The 20,943-nt window shown below is 45.4% G+C and overlaps 1 protein-coding gene across 1 annotated transcript in view; it reads left to right on the top strand.

Annotated features, from left to right (window-relative positions):
- PAPPA (pappalysin 1) overlaps nt 1-20,943 on the top strand; it is a 267,243-nt gene that overhangs the window by 85,582 nt on the left and 160,718 nt on the right. Inside the window, 1 exon segment of the mRNA XM_070375021.1 lies at nt 879-1,377. Within this exon segment, the coding sequence (XP_070231122.1) occupies nt 879-1,377 (499 nt within the window).

Raw genomic sequence — 20,943 nt, 5'->3', positions numbered from 1 at the left:
TCTCAGCCGAGAAAAATTCAGAAGTCACTGCTCAGGCTGAGATCAGTGGGGATGAGGCATCGTCTCCCTGGGGAAAGACTGGAAGACTCTCTCCTTCCTTCTCCCCCCTCCCAAGCAGCCCTCCCCTCCCTGAGTCCAGCTGGACAGGGCTCAGAGAAGCTCCGTGGCATGGAATGACCTCATGTAGAAGAGGGGAGGCAAGAGATAAGATGGCTCCAGGGCTGCGTTCCAGCTCTGTCATTCAGGGTTCTAGACAGTTTCCTCCACGGAAACTCAGCCCAAGAGGCGGAAGCTATCATAACTCACCTCCTCTTCGCTGGAGGTTTCTGGCCCTTCTGTCCTTACAAGCAGGTTGTACCAGAGGGAGTCTAGTTTATTTAGTGGCTCTCACGTTCAGTCTCGAGAACGAGAACTTCAGGATGAGACGGAGCTAGGCTCTAGTGCTGACTTTTACACATCAAGCTGTGAGACTCTGGTTAGTTCACGCCACATCTCTAAGCCTTGGTGGCCTCACCTCAGAAATGAGTCCTTGCAAGAATTAAACTGGTTCAGAGGACATAATGGATGTTTAGCATGCATCCCTTCTTTCTTTCCATCAAGTGAGAGACGAGGAAGGATAGTTTGGGCAGCAACTCCATTGTAAGCAACTTATTTGAAGGTAATTTTGACCAAACGTCTCGTGATTCAGTTCGTTCAGATCCACGTCACTGGGGTAGGAGTGAGCACGAGTGCTGTGAGCACAGCAGATTCACCAAGACACTGAGAATCTTCCCTGTCTTTTTACCTTCCCTCTGTGTCCTAGTCTGGCCAGTATCTCCTGAGGGCTGCAGGAAACTCTGAGGACTTTCAGAGCTCATATCCTCATCTCTTGTCCACAGGTCATCCAGATGTTGAGCAGCCCTGTAAGTCCAGCGTCCGCACCTGGAGCCCCAATTCAGCCGTCAACCCACACACGGTCCCTCCAGCCTGCCCTGAGCCCCAGGGCTGCCACCTTGACCTGAGATTCCGCTACCCCTTGGTTCCCGAGTCTTTGACCGTCTGGGTGACCTTTGTCTCCACTGACTGGGACTCTAGTGGGGCTGTCAATGACATCAAACTCTTGGGTGTCAGTGGGAATAACATCTCCCTGGGGCCTCAGAACGTCTTCTGTGATGTCCCACTGACCATCAAGCTCCAGGATGTGGGAGAGGAGGTGTATGGCGTCCAGATCTACACGTTGGATGAGCACCTGGAGATTGATGCGGCCATGCTGACCTCCGTGGCAGACAGCCCACTCTGCCTGGAGTGTAAGCCGCTGCAGTACAAGGTGGTCCGGGATCCTCCTCTCCAGGTGGACGTGGCCTCCACCCTGCACTTCAGTAGAAGGTTCACAGACACGTAAGTGTGCTCTCTGGACAGGGAGATGATCAGGTAGGGGGCGGGGGTTGCAGAGGGATGTGAGGAGGGTCAGAGTGTCCTGCACTGGAAGGAGGGTGATCACAGACTCACCTCTGGGGATTTGTCACCTGGTGTTGGGTGAGTTGATATGGTGGGAAGAACAGCAGACCAAGAACCATGAGTCCTGAATGCTGGTGGCAGGTCTAACCTGGGACTCTAAGCCTCTCTGACCTCTCTGTAGCTTACTTTTCCCAACAGTGAAATGAAGGAGGTTGGATGAGATTAGCAAGAAAGTCATTTATTAGTAATGAAAATACAAGAACTGGAGTTTGCTAATGATCTCCTTTTTAGATTACATGGAAGTGTATTCTTGCACTGTGGTTGCCTTTTGAGGAAAGGGTGAAGTTACAGCAGGTTGGCTGGGAACTGGGCATGTTCTCAAATGTTTGCTTAAAAATAATGATGGCTGCTGCTGCTGCTAAGTCATGTCAGTTGTGTCCGACTCTGTGTGACCCCATAGACAGCAGCCCACCAGGCTCCCCTGTCTCTGGGATTCTCCAGGCAAGAACACTGGAGTGGGTTGCCATTTCCTTCTCCAAAGCATGAAAGTGAAAAGTGAAAGTGAAGTCGCTCAGTCATGTCCGACTCTTAGCGACCCCATGGACTGCAAGCCCACCAGGCTCCTCCATCCATGGGATTTTCCAGGCAAGAGTACTGGAGTGGGATAATGATGGCAGGTGAGCATAACCAGTAACCGTCTTTGTTTTCCAATGAAGAAGAGAGGTTCATACCCATTTGATTCTTCGGCGCCCTCGCAGCTCTAGGTCTCCATGATTCTTTTTGGGTACTCGTTGCTTGGATGTGAGATAATGTTTGTTCTTAATATTCCTTTCTCAAGTCATCTCTCTATCACTTCTTCCTTAAATATCCTAAGGATTTATGTTTCATGACAGGCACCACCTTATTATGAAGCCATGAGTGCTTTTCCTCTCTGCCAAGCCATGGGTTACTGTCTTTGCATCTCTGACTTATTTCATCCTCTCCACAACCACAGCCTTAGTCTCCTTCTCATTTTACAGAAGGAAACTGTAGCTTAGAGATGTGAAGTCACTTGTCCAAGATCACATACTTAGGAAGTGGTGAGATCAGGATTGGAATTCATCCTGGCTCCAAAGCCAGTGCACTTAACCACTGTTTAATTAAAGATGTGATTCCAAGTTCTGCTTTAATTTAACAAATGAGGGAGCCTTAGCCTCACCTAGTGTGGATATGAAGTCTATGAAGAGTCTATGAAGTCACATCTGTTGAACCTCACCTCTTCTATGTACAAGTGACATAGATAGGGAACATTTTGAGAACTGAAAAGAACAATAGCTCAGGAGTCAGACACCTTGTGTCTAGCCCCAGCTGTTCCACTTACTCATGCTAGATAAATCAGTCAATCTCTTTGAGTTTTGATTTACTCTCTGTCTGATGAAAATGTTGAAGTCGATGGTAACTATGGGCCTTTTGTTGCACTTTCTTTGGTTCTAAGATGATATAAGACACAATCTCTGCTCTGTCTGTTTGAAAATATGTGCTAAGCCAGTTATTAATAGAAACCAAGTTCTGGAGGAAACTTTTAATCTCTTTAAGAGACAGAACCACTTTCAGACACTTTACCAGCACTTCCTTTTACAAGGCCGGCAATTAACGTGCACATTGCAAGCAAACCCTTGCCCGTTCATTGACTCAGAGATGAAGAACATCTGTTTAAGAACTGAGAGGGAGCCCTTGGTTTGTGTTTGAGGATGTACTTAAAAGACCGTCTTGCCTTGAGAATCCTCCATAACCCCATCTCTTCCATCTCCTCACTTGTCTAGAATGGTAACATTCTATAAATATGCATCCACTTAACATTTCTGTATAAAACAAGGAAGAGAAGAAATAATAGATGTCTTAAAACCTCAACTTAGACACAGCTCTTTTTTTTTTTTTTTTTAGCCTGGAGTTGTGAGCCTGTAAGAGCTAGCATGGGTTGATAAGTACAGGATGGTAGATTGCACTAAAGAAGTAAAAACACTGGAAGTTCTCTTCTCAGCTAAGCCACTAACTTGCTGTATGTTCTCAGACTAGTCACTTACTCTTTCTGGACCTCAGAGGCCTTACATCCATGAGGAGGAGGTTGTACTAGATGAGGGATTCTCAGACTGAGTTGCACATTACAAAACTTAAGGATTTGAAAATCATCTCCAGCTCATTTACATCCCCATCTCCTCCTTCCTCCTGGTCCTGCCCCAGATATTTATTTAGTAGGAAAATGAGGCATAACCCTTAGGCCTTTAACATCTCACTGGTTGATTCTAACTTGCAGCCAAGTTTAAGAACCTCTGCACCAAAGCAGGCTCTTGAAGTGTGGCCCAGACCAGCAGCATCAACAGGATCTGAGAATTTAGAAAGGGCAGGTTCTTAGGCCCCAGCCCAGACTGCTGACTAAGAAACTCTGCATACAGGACATCTCCAGATGATTCTGATGCTGTTTGAAGTTTACTAGTTATTATTCTCACTGATCTCTAAGCCCCAGGAAGCTCCCAGTTCTCTTTACTCACACGACTGACTGCTCATTCAATTTACAAGTATGTACTGAGAACATTCGAGGTGCCATAGTCTGTGCTGGGAGCCGTAGATTTCAGAGATGACTTGGTCCTCTTTCCTTAGACACTCACACTGTATTGCTGAAGACCTTAACCGCTTGGTAAAAATGCCAAGTCCTAGGCCGATTTGCTCCCAAATCACCACTCTTCAGGTCCAGACTGTGTACCATTTGCCCCTTCATCCTCAACAAACGTGTCTTTGGCCCCGACTATGTTGCAGGCACAAGGGCTAGACTGAGTCCTTCATTGACCTTTTCCTCTTTGTCTTTCTCGAGTCCCAAGGAATTTATTGGAGACCTGGGCTGGGCCGGGTTCCGTTTCCTGACTTGAAAGTTCTCTGAGACTCTGAAAAAATAAAATATCGTTCCAAGTCAACCTACTATTTCAACTCCTTTATCTCTTGGTAATTCGAGTTCTAAACTCCAACACAAATACCTCTTTGTGTGTGTGTGTGTGTGTGTGTGTGTGTGTTTTCACTGCTTTCACATTTTTTCCATATCAAATAAATTGGCTCTTAGACAAGTTCTATATAAAGACTGTTTTGGAGAAAAAGAGGAGGGAGAGAAAAAATGCTTTCTTTTTCTGCCCTGACTCAACCCATTACATGATTCCCTTTGACCTTTGTCTTCATTTTTTTCTCTCAACAAAAATATTTATTCTTTCTGTTATCTATACTGCAGATAGTTTCCCAAGGTATGACATTGATGAAGGGAGAGGCTTCTGTGCTTACCCGATGGGCGCTGCTCGTAGACTGATTGCTCTTGGCCAGCGCGAGGCAGAACTGCAGACTGTCTCCCGTAAGTGGAAGCTCTCCATTAAGTGAGGTCTGAGACTGACAGAGGAAAAGGGGACCCGTGCTGACTCCGCTCCTAACTCCCTATGTGACGTGAAGGCACGTTGCTTCACCTTTGTTTATTTTTTTCCTGCCTGTAAAGTGAGGGGACAACATATAAAGCTTTTCTCTGTGGATAGGAGTTGTTCTTAGGTGATTCGTTCTCTTTGGTTGGTTGTTTTTTAATAGTAAAAGGGACTTGGCAGAGACTGTTTATCTCTGACTCAGTACCCAGCATGGACCTCACTGGTTCTGCATGTCCCAGTGAAAGGTGTAGTTTGTGGATAATGGTAACGATAATAATCTAATAACCACTTACTGAATGTTGACTCTGCTTTAAGTGCCTTTCACGTATTTATGAGGCAGGTAAAGCTCAGAGAAAAAGGCCAAAGCTCAGAAGACTGAATTATCCAACCTAATACAGCTGGTAATGGGAGTAGTTGTGTTTGTTTAGTCGCTCAGTCGTGTCCGACTCTTTTGCTATAGCCCAGCAGGCTCCTCTGGCCATGGGATTTCCCAGGCAGGAATACTGGAGTGGGTTGCCATTTCCTCCTCCAGGGGATCTTCCCAATCAGGGATCAGAACTCGTGTCTCCTGCATTAGCAGGCAGATTTGTTACCAATGAACCACCAGGGAAGCCTGGTAATGTCAGAGTCAAGTTTAAAACCCAGGTCTAATTCCAAATCTCACCTTCTCAACCACAATACTCCACCTGCTGTAATAACTCAGAGGCAGAATTTTAGAGCTCAGACCTACATCTAAGCTGGCTGAAGTTCAAGATATAGAAAGCAGAAGACAGGATTACAATTCACAGGCTACCAGCCCACAGACCGTTCCTGAGACCTGCTCTTGGAGTCGAGCAACACGAAATACATGGCCAGGTCTTTTTGTGTCTGGCTGGGAAGGAGTGAGGATACTTCTGTTTCTAACTTGACTGCCAAGCCTTCTGCACTGGGCACCATGCTCCTTGGGTCTGTATTGAATCTCCAGTTGTCTCTAATAAATAAAGACTCTGGATAAAACTAAACCTTTTTGGCTTGGAGAAAGTGAGATATAAAGCAAACCAGGAACAGCAGATAGCAGCTCACGTTCATTATTCATCAGTTTATCTGTTCATCCATCCATTGTCAATTCAGTGGTTTCTAACCCAAACTTGGAAGAACTGAGCTGTAACTGAGGAATATAAACTCCTTGAGGACTGGATTTTTGCCTCTTTATCCACTGGTGTGGTCCACGTGCCTAGAACAATTCCAGGCACAAAGTTGGCATTCAGTAAATATTTTTGAATAATTCTTGAATAAAGAATGGGAAGGGGTTTAGCAGTTGAAGAGAAATGGAGAAGTGGCAATTTACTAAGTAGCTACTATATGTCAAACACATATACTAAGGTCTTTGCTTAGGCGATCTTATTTGACTTAATCTGCACAACTCCACAAAGTAGGTGGTCCTATACCCCAAATTACAGATCAGAGCCTAAAACTCAAAGTCTACACAGCTATCAAACAGTGTAACCATTGCTGGGGTTTGCACGGAGTTCCATCAACTTCAATGCTAGTGCTATTAATTATTCATTCTCTAGTTGAACAAATTTGTCTGTTGCCTACTTTGGTTGTACCTCTCTGTTCTTAGAATCATTGATTTAGAGCTAGAAATATTCTCAAAAGTTGTTTCTCCCCACCAGCTTATTTGTCTGTCCAAATTAATTAATCTATCAATTCTTTCATATTCAGACCTATTAAGGTGCCAACACAATCTCTATTTCACCTCACATCCTTTGTATTCTCAATATAAGTCTTGGAGTAAATGAATAATAATAAGGGAAGTATGAACTTTCCTGGTAACTCAGCTGGTAAAGAATCCACCTGCAATGCAGGAGACCCTGGTTTGATTTTGGGTAGGGAAGATCCCCTGGAAAAGGAATAGGCTACCCACTCCAGTATTCATGGGCTTCCCTGGTGGCTTAGACGGTAAAGTATCTGCCTGCAACGCAGGAGACCTGGTTTCAATCCCTGGGTTGGGAAGATCCCCTGGAGGAGGGCATGGCAACCCACTCCAGTATTCTTGCCTGGAGAATCCCCATGGACAGAGGAGCCTGGTGGGCTACAGTCCATAGGATCGCAAAGAGCTGGACACAACAGAATGACTAAGGACAGCATGGCACAGCAAAGGAAGGATATATTCCATGTGATCTCGGTGGAAATTGTTGTGAATATGAGTCCACATTTCACAAATCAAACCCTAAGTCTCTTTCTCTGGATTCCACATATTCAGAAACCCCATCGATAAGCTCAGAAACTTTATAGTTCACTCATTAGTTCATTTTCTGGGAGTATATTTGTTGATTCCCATCATGAACCCAGGCACCTTCAAGGCACTAGCAGTGCAGTAGTGAATAGAGCAGAGAGGACCCTTACTTTTACTTGATCCCTGTGATGTAGTTGGAAGAGACAAACCAGGGAGCATTACAGAGTACCCCAGTTGGTTAGAATATAGTGATTTTTAGATAGGTTGTCAGGCAAGTCCTCTGTGATAAGGTGATATTTGAACAGAGATCAGAAGGGTCTCATCGTGACTTATAGTAAAGGCTGGGTGACCTGTCGTCATTGAGACTCTACCCTGTTTGGAACAGAAACGTCTTGTAACGTGATCCTTGGTCTTTGATCACTGTCGGACGTATCTTATCTTTAGCTGTGTATGTTTATTCCTCTTACCTGGTTCAGATTCTTAAGTGCAAAATTTAACATGCTTATTTGTAACAGAGTCAGGGTTCCATGAATGCTTGTTGGGTAAGTGAGTGAAGAATGAGTCAGCAGTAGCGCAAAGTGAGACCTCTCAGAGACGAGTTTCTTGCCTCCAGATCTTAGCCATAAGATTGACATGTGATGCCATATTAAACGTCAAGGATTGGGAAATGTTAGACCAAACCAGGGCCACTTGAAACAGGTGGCTCTTTCATGCTGTTTCTGTGGCTCTCAGCTGAGTTACCACTTCATGGTTTTTCTTAGGGCCATTTCTTTTCCTGGCTCTTTCTGTACATCACTTAGTCATGTGTTCTTTGTTCTTATAATTGTTCCTTTTTTTTCTTTCATTCATCAACCAAATGGTGAAAATGAGTAATTCAATCGTGTTTGGTAATGACTCCTATATTCACAGATATTTACTAGGTGTCTTGCTCTGTGCTATCCTCTACACTTGAACTAGAGAGCCCTGATGCCTGGCCTTATGAGCACACAGTTTAAAAGGGGAAACAGGAAAAAAAATCAGGTGATTATGCTGCAGCATGAAAAGTGTGTGGGGTGAGGAGCATAAGAAGGTGATATAAAATGCAAGAAGGGTCTCTAACCCAGCTTGAGATGATTTAGGAAGGTTTCTTGGAAGAAGGTTTCTTGCGGGCTTCCCTGGTGGCTCAGAGGGTAAAGCGTCTCCCTGCAATGCAGGAGACCCGGGTTCGATCCCTGGGTCAGGAAGATCCCCTGGAGAAGGAAATGGCACCCCACTCCAGTACTCTTGCCTGGAAAATCCCATGGATAGAGAAGCCTGGTAGGCTACAGTCCATGGGATCACAAAGAGTTGGACATGACTGAGCGACTTCACTTCTCTTTCACTTGGAAGAAGTTGTATCTGTCTAAGTTGAGACCTAAAAGAGCTAAGAGTTGATTATTGAAGAAGTTTGCCGTAGGATGGATGGTTAGAAAACGGATGCTCATCAAAAGTTGATACATACATAAACAAATGAAGGACTGAGTGGATGAATGGACAGATCGAATGTGCTTCCTGGCCCAAGAGCACGCTCAATCTCAGATCTCATGTAGAGTTTGGAGGAGGGGATGTAGTCATCTGGCCTGTCTATCCACTTTGATCCTTAAATCTACTTTATTCCTTTTAACTGCTAAATAATATTCCACAGTAGGAATGTGCCACAGGTTATTTAACTGTACTCATGGTCACGACTACTCAACGAATGGAAGTGCTTTGTCTTTGCCCACTGGATGGGTAGAACATGACTTTTCATTGGTGTTGCTGTGATTGAGCATCTTGTCAAATATTGACTGGCTTTGCATCTCCTCTTCTGTGACTTGTCCGTTGACATGTTTAAGTGCTGTCTGATTGTTAATCTTATCATATGTCGGTTTTCCTAGCTGCTAAATTGGGATTTTAATGTCAGCCCACCTGCATATCCATCAGTGTTCTCGGAATCTAGGGTAAAACGGGTAGTCAAGGATGAACTAGCATTTAGGAAGGAGTTACTCTTAGAAATCATATATTCATTGGTATCTTTCTCAAATGCCCCTTGGATGGGAATCATGCCACCTTTAATAAAAATCAACCCAGGTTCTGATCTCAGCGGAGTCTAAATTTAGTCTCTCTGTTAACCACCATTACATATGCAGCTATCGTCGGTTACCGGTAGTACTAGCTTCACGACTCCTAGTAATTACCATGTAGAATATACTTCATATATGCTCAGTCATGTCCAACTCTTTGTGACCCATGGATTGTAGCCACCAAACTCCTCTGTCCATGGGATTTTCCAGGCAAGAATACTGGAGCGGGTTGCCATTTCCTTCTCCAGGGGCTCTTTCTGACCTAGGAATCGAACCTGGGTCTCCCACATTGCAGGCAGGCTCTTTACCATCTGAGCCACCAAGGAAACCCCCAGGAAATACTTCATATATGCTTAGTATTTTTTATAAGCCCACCAATGAGATATAGCTATCAGTATGGTTTATTTTTAGATGTGTAAGGTCAGACTCAAAACAATAAAGTCATTCAGTTATTCATTTAAGGCCTTCCAGTTAATAGATGCCAGAGTCAAGTTTTACATCTCCTTGCCTGACCCTAACAGACGTGCCTGGCAAACTATAGAGCGTAATCATTGTTATGACAGAAAAAGGATAAGGTGATATCTTGATGAATGGAGAAAGTAGCTGTTAAAACTAGTTTTTCTTGTTTCCAAGAAGCGAGAGAATAAACACACACAAGATAACTTCTTTTCCATCTAATTTTTGAACATTTAAGCAGATGAGAAAAAGGAGGCTTGACAAAGTGTGGTCATGGTCAGAACAGCATGGTTTCCAAGAAGCTGTTGCTGAAATGCATGCCTTGCCTGCATTCTGATGTTCTGTCCACTGGGACAGAGGAGAGCATCAGGATTGGTAGCTATTTCTACAAACCCAGTACAAATGCCTCTGTTCCTAGCTCAGGCTAGCAGTGTACATAGTCAGCACAATCTTCCTCTATTTCTGGAAGCTGGGCATTACCCACCTACAGCTCCCTCTCATCCGTCTTAGGCCAAGTACCTCTCAGCATGAAATACGGGCTCTGGGAACATTAGGGTAAGCAAAAGCATTTAGCAAAATCACCAGATCTCCAGGATCAGCAGCAGCCATAGAAGTGCTGTCTGTCCGTAAGTTCCCTCGTGATTTTGAAAGTGTGAAGAGCCCCATTTGGTGCTAACACCATTGAGATCACTCATCTATGGATCAGTCTGATGCATTACTTGACTTTTAAACCAGGTCGTCATTCTAGTGTCTCTACAACAGATAGTAAGACTCAATCGAAATTAAGTGTTGAACTCAAGCCTCCGTTGATAAGCATATTCATTCATTTAGTCAGCCTTTTAATATGAAATGTCTTCTGCATGTTAATCTCCACGCTGGCACTATAATTCTGAATCTTATAATTGGATAGGAAGGCTGGTCTGAATAATAGCCCAAATAAAAATATAATTACAGACTGAAGTTATTATTATGAGAGGTTATAATAGAGCATAATTCCCTCTTAAACTAAGGGGGGGATATACAGAAGACAAGACTGGAGATGCAAGCAAAGGCAGGATGGTGAAGGGAGGTTATGTTATGGAGTTTGGATTTGTTCATTGGGAAGTGGAGGGCTAAACCCATCAGATCTGTATTTTTATAAAATTGCTTTTGGTACTTCGTGAAGAAAGGGTTGAGGAAGGGTGAGAAAATCCATTTAGAGACTATTGCTAAAGTGCAAGCCAGAGATGATTATTCGCAGGAGAAGCGGATGAATTGGAGGAATGCTTACAATGTAGAACCAACAGGACTTGGCGATGTATTGGCCTCAAGGGTTCTGAGAAGGAGCTGTCCAATGACTCCCAGGTTTCTGGTTTGAGTATCTGGAATGAGGGAAATGTTATTTCCTGACATGGAGGAATATATTTTAATTTAGTGTTTTATTACAGGGTGGGGTGGATCAAGCGCTCCCTTGGAAAACAATGAGTTGGTGAAGCTGGGTTGCACGGGGTGTCCTGATGTCACCTGCTTCTCTGTGCATTTGCTATTCTCCTTGTGGGTCAGCAGGACGGGCTGGACTTAGTGGTACAGCACCCAGTCCTGATTTTTTAAGAAAACAAATGACTAGGAAAGAGAAGGAAAATAACAGCCGTCAGAGTAATTACAGATGTGGGAAGAATGGAGGAATTTATCTCACACTGGGCATTGGCAAGAGGAGTGGACAAAATCCATTCAGTCTGTGCTCAGAGCCGATGAGAATCCTCAGGACAGAACTTAATGGGTTTATGTTGTGTCTGTTAAAGCAGGAACCTCAGACATGACTTAGGAGAGGCTGAATTCAGAATCAGGAGATCTGATTCCCAGGCCAGCACACAAGGGCCTTGCTGCGTAACCCTGGCCAGATTCTTTCAATGCTTTTGAGCCTTAGCTCCGATCCCTGGAAAAAAAAAGGGGGGGTGGGGCGCTGATTCCTATCCATACAGTCTCACAAGGGGTGCCCTGAAAAACTAATGAGCTAATGGACTTGCAAGAACATAATGCAATCTGGGGGACTATAAAGACTGAAATGTTCATGATTCTTCCTATTGTTTGGTTTTCATTAGGGTTGTTCTTGGCCTGGCCGGAGAGTATTTGTGAAAGACAGACACACAGACACGCACAGACACACGAATGAAACTGTTTCCCGGTCAGCTCCAGAGTTCAGTGCACAGACACGCACAGACACACGAATGAAACTGTTTCCCGGTCAGCTCCAGAGTTCAGTGCTGGATTTGGAGGCAGAAAAGACAGTTGCGCTTTAATCTCTGTAGCTGAGCTAAAGAAGAAGAGAGAAAACCCATGAAGGGCTGGCCCTGGAATCAGGAGACCTGACTTGGCAGTGCTGATCTCCTGAGATCGTGCTATATTCCTGGCCTATGACTCCCCAGTTGCGGGCCCGAGTCCACCCCCGCCCCCACTTCTATGAAATGAAGGCCTAGGTAGATGACTCTCAAAGTCATTTCCAGCTCTGACATTCTGTTCAGACCCTCCTGGAGCTCTTACCTGCCCCGAATGTCTAATTCAGGAAGAGAGAAGGGAGCAGGCTGCATGTCCCACGGGAGCTCAGAGACTGGCTGTCCATGAAGAAACCCTTCCAGGTGCACTGGGCCCTTGGAACTCCTCCCTGACCTCCTCTCTCTCCCTCTTAAAGTTCTCCAAGCTCTCCATTTGGGACAGTTTCAAAATGCATTGGTGCATTTTTTTTTCTATTCCATGACATTTTGGCTTGATAGTGAGATACCAGAGATGGGAACTAGGTTGCATTTGCTGCATTATCTTCAGCTTCTCGTACAAGGACAGGCACGAAGCAGATGGCCAGTAAACGTAGGTCAGTAAAGGTGTGAATGAATGGGTGAGTAAACGCTTTGCAGATAGTAAGTGGTCAGAAATCTGTGATGGTACAGATGATACCTGGGATACTGGATGTCTTCCTCTAAACATCTCAACCGGATTAGTCACCAGAGGAGCAAAAGGAGTAAAGAAAACCTTACAGCTCGGCCTCCTTCTCCTCTCTGGACCTCAGTGTCCTTATTCCTCAAGTCAAGGGATGAAGCCAAATGATGTAAGGCAGCCTGCCATTCACTCTGCAGGCACTGATTTAGTGCTGTCCTTGCCCCATGCTGGGCAGTGGAGATTAAAGGAGGAACCATCCCAGTCTTCTGGGAGCTTCATCTCATTAATACTAGAAGGGGACACCTAAGTGGTAACAAAAGTGAGGAAAGTGTTACATTAAGAGAAGCAACAGGGCTAGGAGATCCTCACTCAGCTTAAAAGGTCAGCAAGACCCTCCGAGAAAAGGTGGCGTCTTGCCTGGAAAATTCCATGGACAGAGGAGCCTGGTGGGCTACGGTGCATGGGGTCACAGAGTCGGGCACGACTGAAGCGGCTTAGCACACACGCACACTAAGGCCAGGCCACTTAGATGGGGAAGTGGGGGTGGGGGCGGCGCTGTTTGTTCCTGCTGACTGTGGGGTAAATTTGGAGAAGGGGGAGAGTTTGAGCAAAGAAGCCAGAGAGGTTGAGAGGAGGAGGTCTGTAACGATGGTTCTGGAGTGGCAGGCTAAAGGGCCTGGACTTCATCCTGAGCGTGCTGAGGAGCCACTTGGTGTCTTCAGATAAGAGAGGATCCAGATTAGTTTTGGTTTTAAGACCGCTCCCTGGCTGTGTGCGGCTACCTGGGTGGATGTAAGGTTAGAGACCCCGACCGTAAATGGTGACGGAGGTTAGGCGGTGTTGCCGACACTGAAGCGGAAGATGGCCCTGATCTAGGGCCGTCAGGGTGGTAGCAGAGGGCCCTGGATGGGGCTAGGCAGTGCTGATGGATGGATGGACCCCATGGTGGTCAGAGGGAGGAGGCAAAGGACTGCGTCCTAGAAGTGCCTGTGGTACTGGGGTCACTGAGTCACGTGATGGGAAGACAGAGGGATGTTTGGTTCGGGATGAGAGGAGGAGGAGGAGAAATGGAAGTGTCTTCCCATTACCAGTCTATGAATCAGTGGCAGGCAGGCAGCTACCGTTGGCTTTGAACCATGACATTTCTATGTATAGATTCAGGAACAATAGAGGTGAGCTTGTGCATGTGCGTGTGTGTGTGTGCACGTATGCATGTATATGTGTGAGTGTGTGTATGTATCAAGGGTGGGCAGACAGGACCTGTGAGACCACCTGTTTTCATCATCCATCGATTCTCAAATGTTGTCCAATGTTCTCAAAGGTCCCCTGGGGGGGTCATGGGGTTAATCTTCTGTCGCACTAATACCTATAACGTTACAAGGCATGGGCTTTGTTTTCTACCCAGGATTAATCATTCACTCATGGGCTTTAATACGAGCCAGACACCACCTCGCTGTGCCTCATGCAGAGCGATGCCAGTCCCCACTTCCATCTTAGCGCCAGCGTTCACATTCCTGTTGTCAGAGTGGGAAGCAGAGTGTTTTTGCCCCAGCTTCAGTATCCTATAAACTGAATGATTTGAAATCTCCCATCCAAGGATGTTAGTCAAAAAACACCAGGAAAGCTGGACTCTGCCATTAATTTTCTGTATGACTTGGGGCAATGAGTTTCCTCCTCTCTGGCCTCAAGTATCCAGCCCACAGTGAGACAGTGAGCATGGGATAGCCGAAGCCTGATGTCTACATGTCTGTGTGTCCTTCTTGTGCAAAGCTACTTGTATCCAAGCTCTGTCCCCAAGTTTTCAGCAGAGAGAATTCTGGGGTTCTCACACCTCCTACTGTCTAGGAATTAGACTCAAAAACTCTTGGACTCAAGAGGAGCACTGAAGTACTGACCCTCTACAAATGAGAGCACTGGGCCCAGAGAGGGGAGGCCACGTCCTCAGAGTCACACAGCCCTTCGACGGCAGAGTGTGGACTTGAACCTGGGGCTTCCTGATTCCCAGCGCATGTGCTCCTTTCCCCACAACGCAGAGGGCTGGGGTTTGGCCAGACCTGAGGATTCAATAGCTTTGAGCTCAGCTCTCTCTGATCACGAAGGCGCCTCCGTCGGCTGCTCGGAGTGAAATCATAGCAGGCGGACGCTGGTAACGTCATGGCAGCTGGTGAGGGGGGTGCTCTAGGAAATGAGAGAATGCATTTGGCCCAGCTCCGGGTCCACGTGACCCTCCGAGAGCCCTCATTTCAAAACAAACTCAATCTTTTAAGTTCAAGTTCTCCCTCTCTTCAAAAACGTGACTTCCTGCTCCTAAGAAGCCCGGCTTACAAAAGGGGCTCGGCAGACTCCGTGGACATCAAATAGCTCTTACAAAATAGCGTTTTGATGAGTTAAGTGTAAATGAATCAGAAACATAAGGATTACATTTTCCCCAAGTGCACATGGGTTTCAAAATTCGAGGGGAAATGTCGTTTGCTAGCTGCACGCGGAGACTTTCACCGAATCCAAAGCATTCTTGGGGAGGGTGAGGGCTGCAGGGGGTGGTGATGGTGGTGTGGGGTGGGGAGAGAGAAGAAAAAGACGCCCAGCCCCCCAAATGGTTTTAGATGTGGTGCCAAATTCGAAAATGCTGTGGGGCTCACCCTCTGCCAGTAATAAAATCGCTGGCCACCCAGCGAGGCCAAGGGGAGGAGAAAGGAGGCTGCCTTCTGCGCTGGCCCCGAGTCGTCCACAACTGTGTTCACTTAGCGCTGCTCCATCACCGGCTGTCACCGGTCCCCCCGCTCAGCTCCCGGCCCCGGCATGGCCTCGCGTTCACACTGCGCCGAAGCCTTGTTTACCTCCCACCGTATCTGGTGTTTCGGCTCCCGGGGGTCTTGGCGACTGGTCAGCTTGTCACAAGCCCTGCTCTGTAATCAAGAGCCCTGTCCATCACCAGCACGGGTGTTTGGGGAAGCTGTCACACAGCGCCTTTGGTTGCGTTCAGGAAAAACAAGAGTCCCTTGTAGTCCTTTTCCTCCCTCCTTGCTTTAATGCTATCCAGGTGTGGCGTTTCCCCCAGACTGGGAAATGTCTTCCCTTCAAATCTCCGCCGGACGCAACCAACCAGCTAGCTCTCAAGCCTGCTGTTACCTTATCCCCGGATTTGAAACTCGGAATCTTTTTCTAATTTCCACGTTGCCCCTCCATTCTTTGTCTTGTATTTTATTGCACTGCACCAAGAAAGTAGAAAATCATTTCAATTGGTGGTAAAAGATGATTAAAACAAAATAACAAAGGCCTTGGCTGCAAACTGTTAGTTTTATTAAATTTGCTACTGTGTTGTAAATTGGTACCAGGGCAAACCTTTGGACAGTTATTTCAAAAGCTGCTGGAATTCATCAGTTGAGTGTATACATCTGCTCCTTTCTGAGCCTTATGCAGAGTGAAGGCAGCGTCGTTAGCATGGAAAGAATGAGTTTGTGTGTTACCTGTGTGAGAGAGGTGGACCCGAGTCCCATTGGGAGGGATACACATGCCCAGTGGATTCTCAGATCCCTGCTTCCTCATTCTTTATTCATTTAATCCAGACCATGAGTTGGAACTCACAGCAGTCACCAAGAGTGGATGGACATTGTAAGACAAAAGTTCATTTTCCCAGACAAAGATTCTTTTCTTGGCTTCAGAATCTCAGTATTCTGAGATGCACAGCTTTAATAAAAGGGCTGCTGCTGCTACTGCTAAGTCGCTTCAGTCGTCCGACTCTGTGCGACCCCATAGACGGCAGCCCACCAGGCTTCACCAGGACTGCAGCCTACCAGTCTCCTCTGTCCATGGGATTTTCCAGGCAAGAGTACTGGAGTGGGTTGCCATTGCCCTCTCCTAATAAAAGGGCACTTGAATGGAAAGAGCCACGTCTACCAGGTCCTGGTCTGGTAGGAGGGTAGGCGGCAGTGGAGTTAACCCAGCCTGACTAAAGACCTGGGTGCTCGTTTGACGTCTCAACTCCTGTTAAATCATCTGCATTCTGACTTATACAGCTGAAGACGGGGGACCTAGGAAATCCTTGCATTCAGTCCCCTGCTTTTACACTCGTGAGTTCCCATCGTTCAGTGACGCATGCCGCAATATCTTCCTCAGAACCTTCCACCATTTACCGCACACTTTCAATTGACCATTGTCGTTGAACTTTAGCACTTCCTTTGACTTAGCTTGAAGGCCAGTCTTAATGCACTGTTCTTTCTCTCAAAACCTTTACCTGTGTCCTGTTCTGTGCAGTTCCTACTGAATACCACACTCATCATTTATGTCTTGACATTTTCCCTATGCACTATCTCAAACTGTTAATTCCTTCAACAGATATTGTTGGAAACCTCGCCTGTGCCAAGCACTCTGCTAGGTACAGAGATGTAGCAATGAAAGGCTAATGTTTCCTTTTGTCCTAAGAACACTTTAATATACACCAGAGAAGACATCTGATTGCAACAAAGGGTACTGAATTTTATAATCAATTATGGGGGGATATGGACTCAGATATTAAGAAGAGGTGGCAAGAATACACAGAAGAACTGTACAAAAAAGATCTTCACAACCAAGATAATCATGATGGTGTGATCACTCACCTAAGAGCCAGACATCCTGGAATGTGAAGTCAAGTGGGCCTTAGGAAGCATCACTATGAACAAAGCTAGTGGAGGTGATGGAATTCCAGTTGAGCTATTTCAAATCCTGAAAGATGATGCTGTGGAAGTCCTGCACTCAATATGCCAGCAAATTTGGAAAACTCAGCAGTGGCCACAGGACTGGAAAAGGTCAGTTTTCATTCCAATCCCAAAGAAAGGCAATGGCAAAGAATGCTCAAACTACTGCACAATTGCATTCATCTCACATGCTAGTAAAGTAATGCTCAAAATTCTCTAAGCCAGGCTTCAGCAATAGTGAACCGTGAATTTTCAGATGTTCAAGCTGGTTTTAGAAAAGGCAGAGGAACCAGAGATCAAATTGCCAACATCTGTTGGATTATAGAAAAAGCAAGAGAGTTCCAGAAAAACATCTATTTCTACTTTATTGACTATGCCAAAGCCTTTGACTGTGTGGATCACAATAAACTGTGGAAAATTCTGAAAGAGGTGGAAATACCAGACCACCTGACCTGCCCCTTGAGAAACCTATATGCAGGTCAGGAAGCAACAGTTAGAACTGGACATGGTACAACAGACTGGTTCCAAATAGGAAAAGGAGTACATCAAGGCTGTATATTGTCACCCTGCTTATTTAACTTGTATGCAGAGTACCTCATGAGAAACACTGGGCTGGAAGAAGCACAAGCTGGAATCCAGATTGCCGGGAGAAATATCAATAACTTCAGATATGCAGGTGATACCACCATTATGGCAAAAAGTGAAGGGAACTAAAAAACCTCTTGATAAAAGTAAAAAAGTTGGCTTAAAGCTCAACATTCAGAAAACGAAGATCATGGCATCTGGTCCCATCACTTCATGGGAAATAGATGGGGAAACAGTGGAAACAGTGTCAGACTTTATTTTTCTGGGCTCCAAAATCACTGCAGATGGTGACTGCAGCCATGAAATTAAAAGACGCTTACTCCTTGGAAGGAAAGTTATGACCAACCTAGATAGCATATTCAAAAGCAGAGACATTACTTTGCCAACAAAGGTCTGTCTAGTCAAGGCTATGGTTTTTCCAGTGGTCATGTATGGATGTGAGAGTTGGACTGTGAAGAAGGCTGAGCGCTGAAGAATTGATGCTTTTGAACTGTGGTGTTGGAGAAGACTCTTGAGAGTCCCTTGGACTACAAGGAGATCCAACCAGTCCATTCTGAAGGAGATCAGCCCTGGGATTTCTTTGGAAGGAATAATGCTGAAGCTGAAACTCCAGTTCTTTGGCCACCTGGTGTGAAGAGTTGACTCATTGGAAAAACCTCTGATGCTGGGAGGGATTGGGGGCAGGAGGAGAAGGGGACAACAGAGGATGAGATGGCTGGATGGCATCACCGAGTTGATGGACATGAGTTTAAGTGAACTCCAGGAGTTGGGGATGGACAGGGAAGCCTGGCGTGCTGCAATTCATGGGGTCGCAGAGATTCGGACATGACTGAGTGACTGAACTGAACTGAACTGGATGGACTCTTAGAGGAGCAATCAATCTAACAGTGTTAGGAGTCTTCCCTTTCTCATCCTTCTAACCGCTCTTGGACCCTCTTTTCTGTTGGTGCTCTTTAATTCTTCCTTGAATTACAGTCAAACTGTATTTGGCTTATCCTCTTTTTTGCCCAATGAACTATTTGAGAACAATGATGTTGCCTTCTTCATCTTTGGAAAGTCTCCTACCAGAAGCTTCTTATATCCTTTTTATTTGACTTGCACATGGAAATCAAGGTTGGGAGAGGAGAATTAATTTGTCTAAAATCACAACCAAAGTTAATGGAAGAACCATAGTCATTTTTCCTGACATGTGGTCCAGGAGACATCCATAGTGATGTCAAAATGCCTTTTGAGTTTCCCTTCCCAAAGGCAGAGGATATTCTCTGCTTCAGATAATTAACAACCGCCCTCTTCCAATGAAACCTAAGCCCAAAGGACCTCTCAACATAGAACAAAAATCAAGTGCTCTCGTAAAAATTCAGGGTGATACCCAAACAAAATTGGAATTAGGAGTATATTATAACTGCATATGGGGGGAAAAAAACAACTGAGTGTACGAATGTTAAGAAATCCTTTGGAGAAGACCACTCAGCTTCAGGGATTCAGTGAGAAAGGCGATTTTGCTGTAAGTTTTATTTCTCTTTAATCACTTTAGAATATGACAACACCTAGCACAGCGCCCAAACGTGATGGTTTATTCCCACATCATTCATCCCATGGGGAATATTTGGTCTTTCTGCCTTTCCTCCAAACCAGTTGTCTTACTGCTACCAAAGCAGTAAGGTGGACAGAGGTGGTTCAGAACAAAGGTGGTTGTGTCCTTTGCCTCGAAAGCCATTTCTCTCTTCTTCCCCTGGAATGGTTTTTCCTTACGTCTCCTGTCAAGCCAGTATACCTTCTCTGAGAAGTCTTTCCAGACTCCTCCTCTGTGTCTGATACTACCTGTGCTTGCTGTAGACCTGTTACACTCTTTAAGCCATGTGAAAGCTATTCTTTTTATTGTCTTGTCTTCCCCACAAGCCTCTGAGTATCCTAAAGGCAGGACTATATTTTATCGATCTTTGAATGGGAAATATATGAGGAAACAGTGGAAACAGTGTCAGACTTTATTTTTGGGGGCTCCAAAATCACTGCAGATGGTGACTGCAGCCATGAAATTAAAAGACGCGTACTCCTTGGAAGGAAAGTTATGACCAACCTAGATAGCATATTCAAAAGCAGAGACATTACTTTGCCAACAAAGGTCCATCTAGTCAAAGCTATGGTTTTTCCAGTGGTCATGTATGGATGTGAAAGTTGGACTGTGAAGAAAGCTGAGCACCGAAGAATTGATGCTTTTGAACTGTGGTGTTGGAGAAGACTTGAGAATCCCTTGGACTGCAAGGAGATCCAACCAGTCCATTCTAAAGGAGATCAGCCCTGGGATTTCTCTGGAAGGAATCATGCTAAAGCTGAAACTCCAGTACTTTGGCCACCTCATGGGAAGACTTGACTCATTGGAAAAGACTCTGATGCTTGGAGGGATTGGGGGCAGGAGGTGAAGGGGATGACAGAGGATGAGATGGCTGGTTGGCATCACCGACTCGATGGACGTGAGTCTGAGTGAACTCCTCCAGGAGTTGGTGATGGACAGGGAGGCCTGGCGTACTGCGACTCATGGGGTTGCAAAGAGTCGGACATGACTGAGCAACTGAACTGAACTTAACTGAATCCAGGAAACCTAGGAGAAGTTGGGACAACTCATTGAATGCTATTTGGATGAATGAATGGGTCAGCCAGGGAAATGATATACACATATTTATTCAGGATTTGAAAAAGTGGTCAAGGTCATGAAAATAATTAGATAGCATGAAGCTAACTAGCTGGACTTACTTCTCCTATGCCCTTTTTTTCATGAATACTGAAGATGAAATGGACTTCCCTGGTGGCTCAGCTGGAAAAGAATCTGCCTGCAATGTGGGAGACCTAGGTTCGATTCCTGGGTTGGGAAGATCCCCTGGAGAAGGGAAAGGCTACCCACTCCAGTATTCTGGCCTAAAGCATTCCATGGACGGTATAGTCCATGGGGGCACAAAGAATTGGACACGACTGAGCGACTTTCACTTCATTTCAAAGATGAAATAGTATTGACATATTTGTGCACTTACATTCATAGAAAATTGTGTGTGTGTATGTGATAATACATAAAAAGATACATGAAGGGTGCTGACCAGAAGGCTGTTCTTTTAAAACATTGTTTATTTGATTACTAATGTTTTTTCTCTGTGGTG

The sequence above is a fragment of the Bos mutus genome, chromosome 8 (assembly GCF_027580195.1).
Source record: "Bos mutus isolate GX-2022 chromosome 8, NWIPB_WYAK_1.1, whole genome shotgun sequence".
Lineage (NCBI taxonomy): Eukaryota > Metazoa > Chordata > Mammalia > Artiodactyla > Bovidae > Bos > Bos mutus.
Note: the sequence above shows the minus strand (reverse complement) of the source record. Positions and strands in the feature narration are given on the sequence as shown.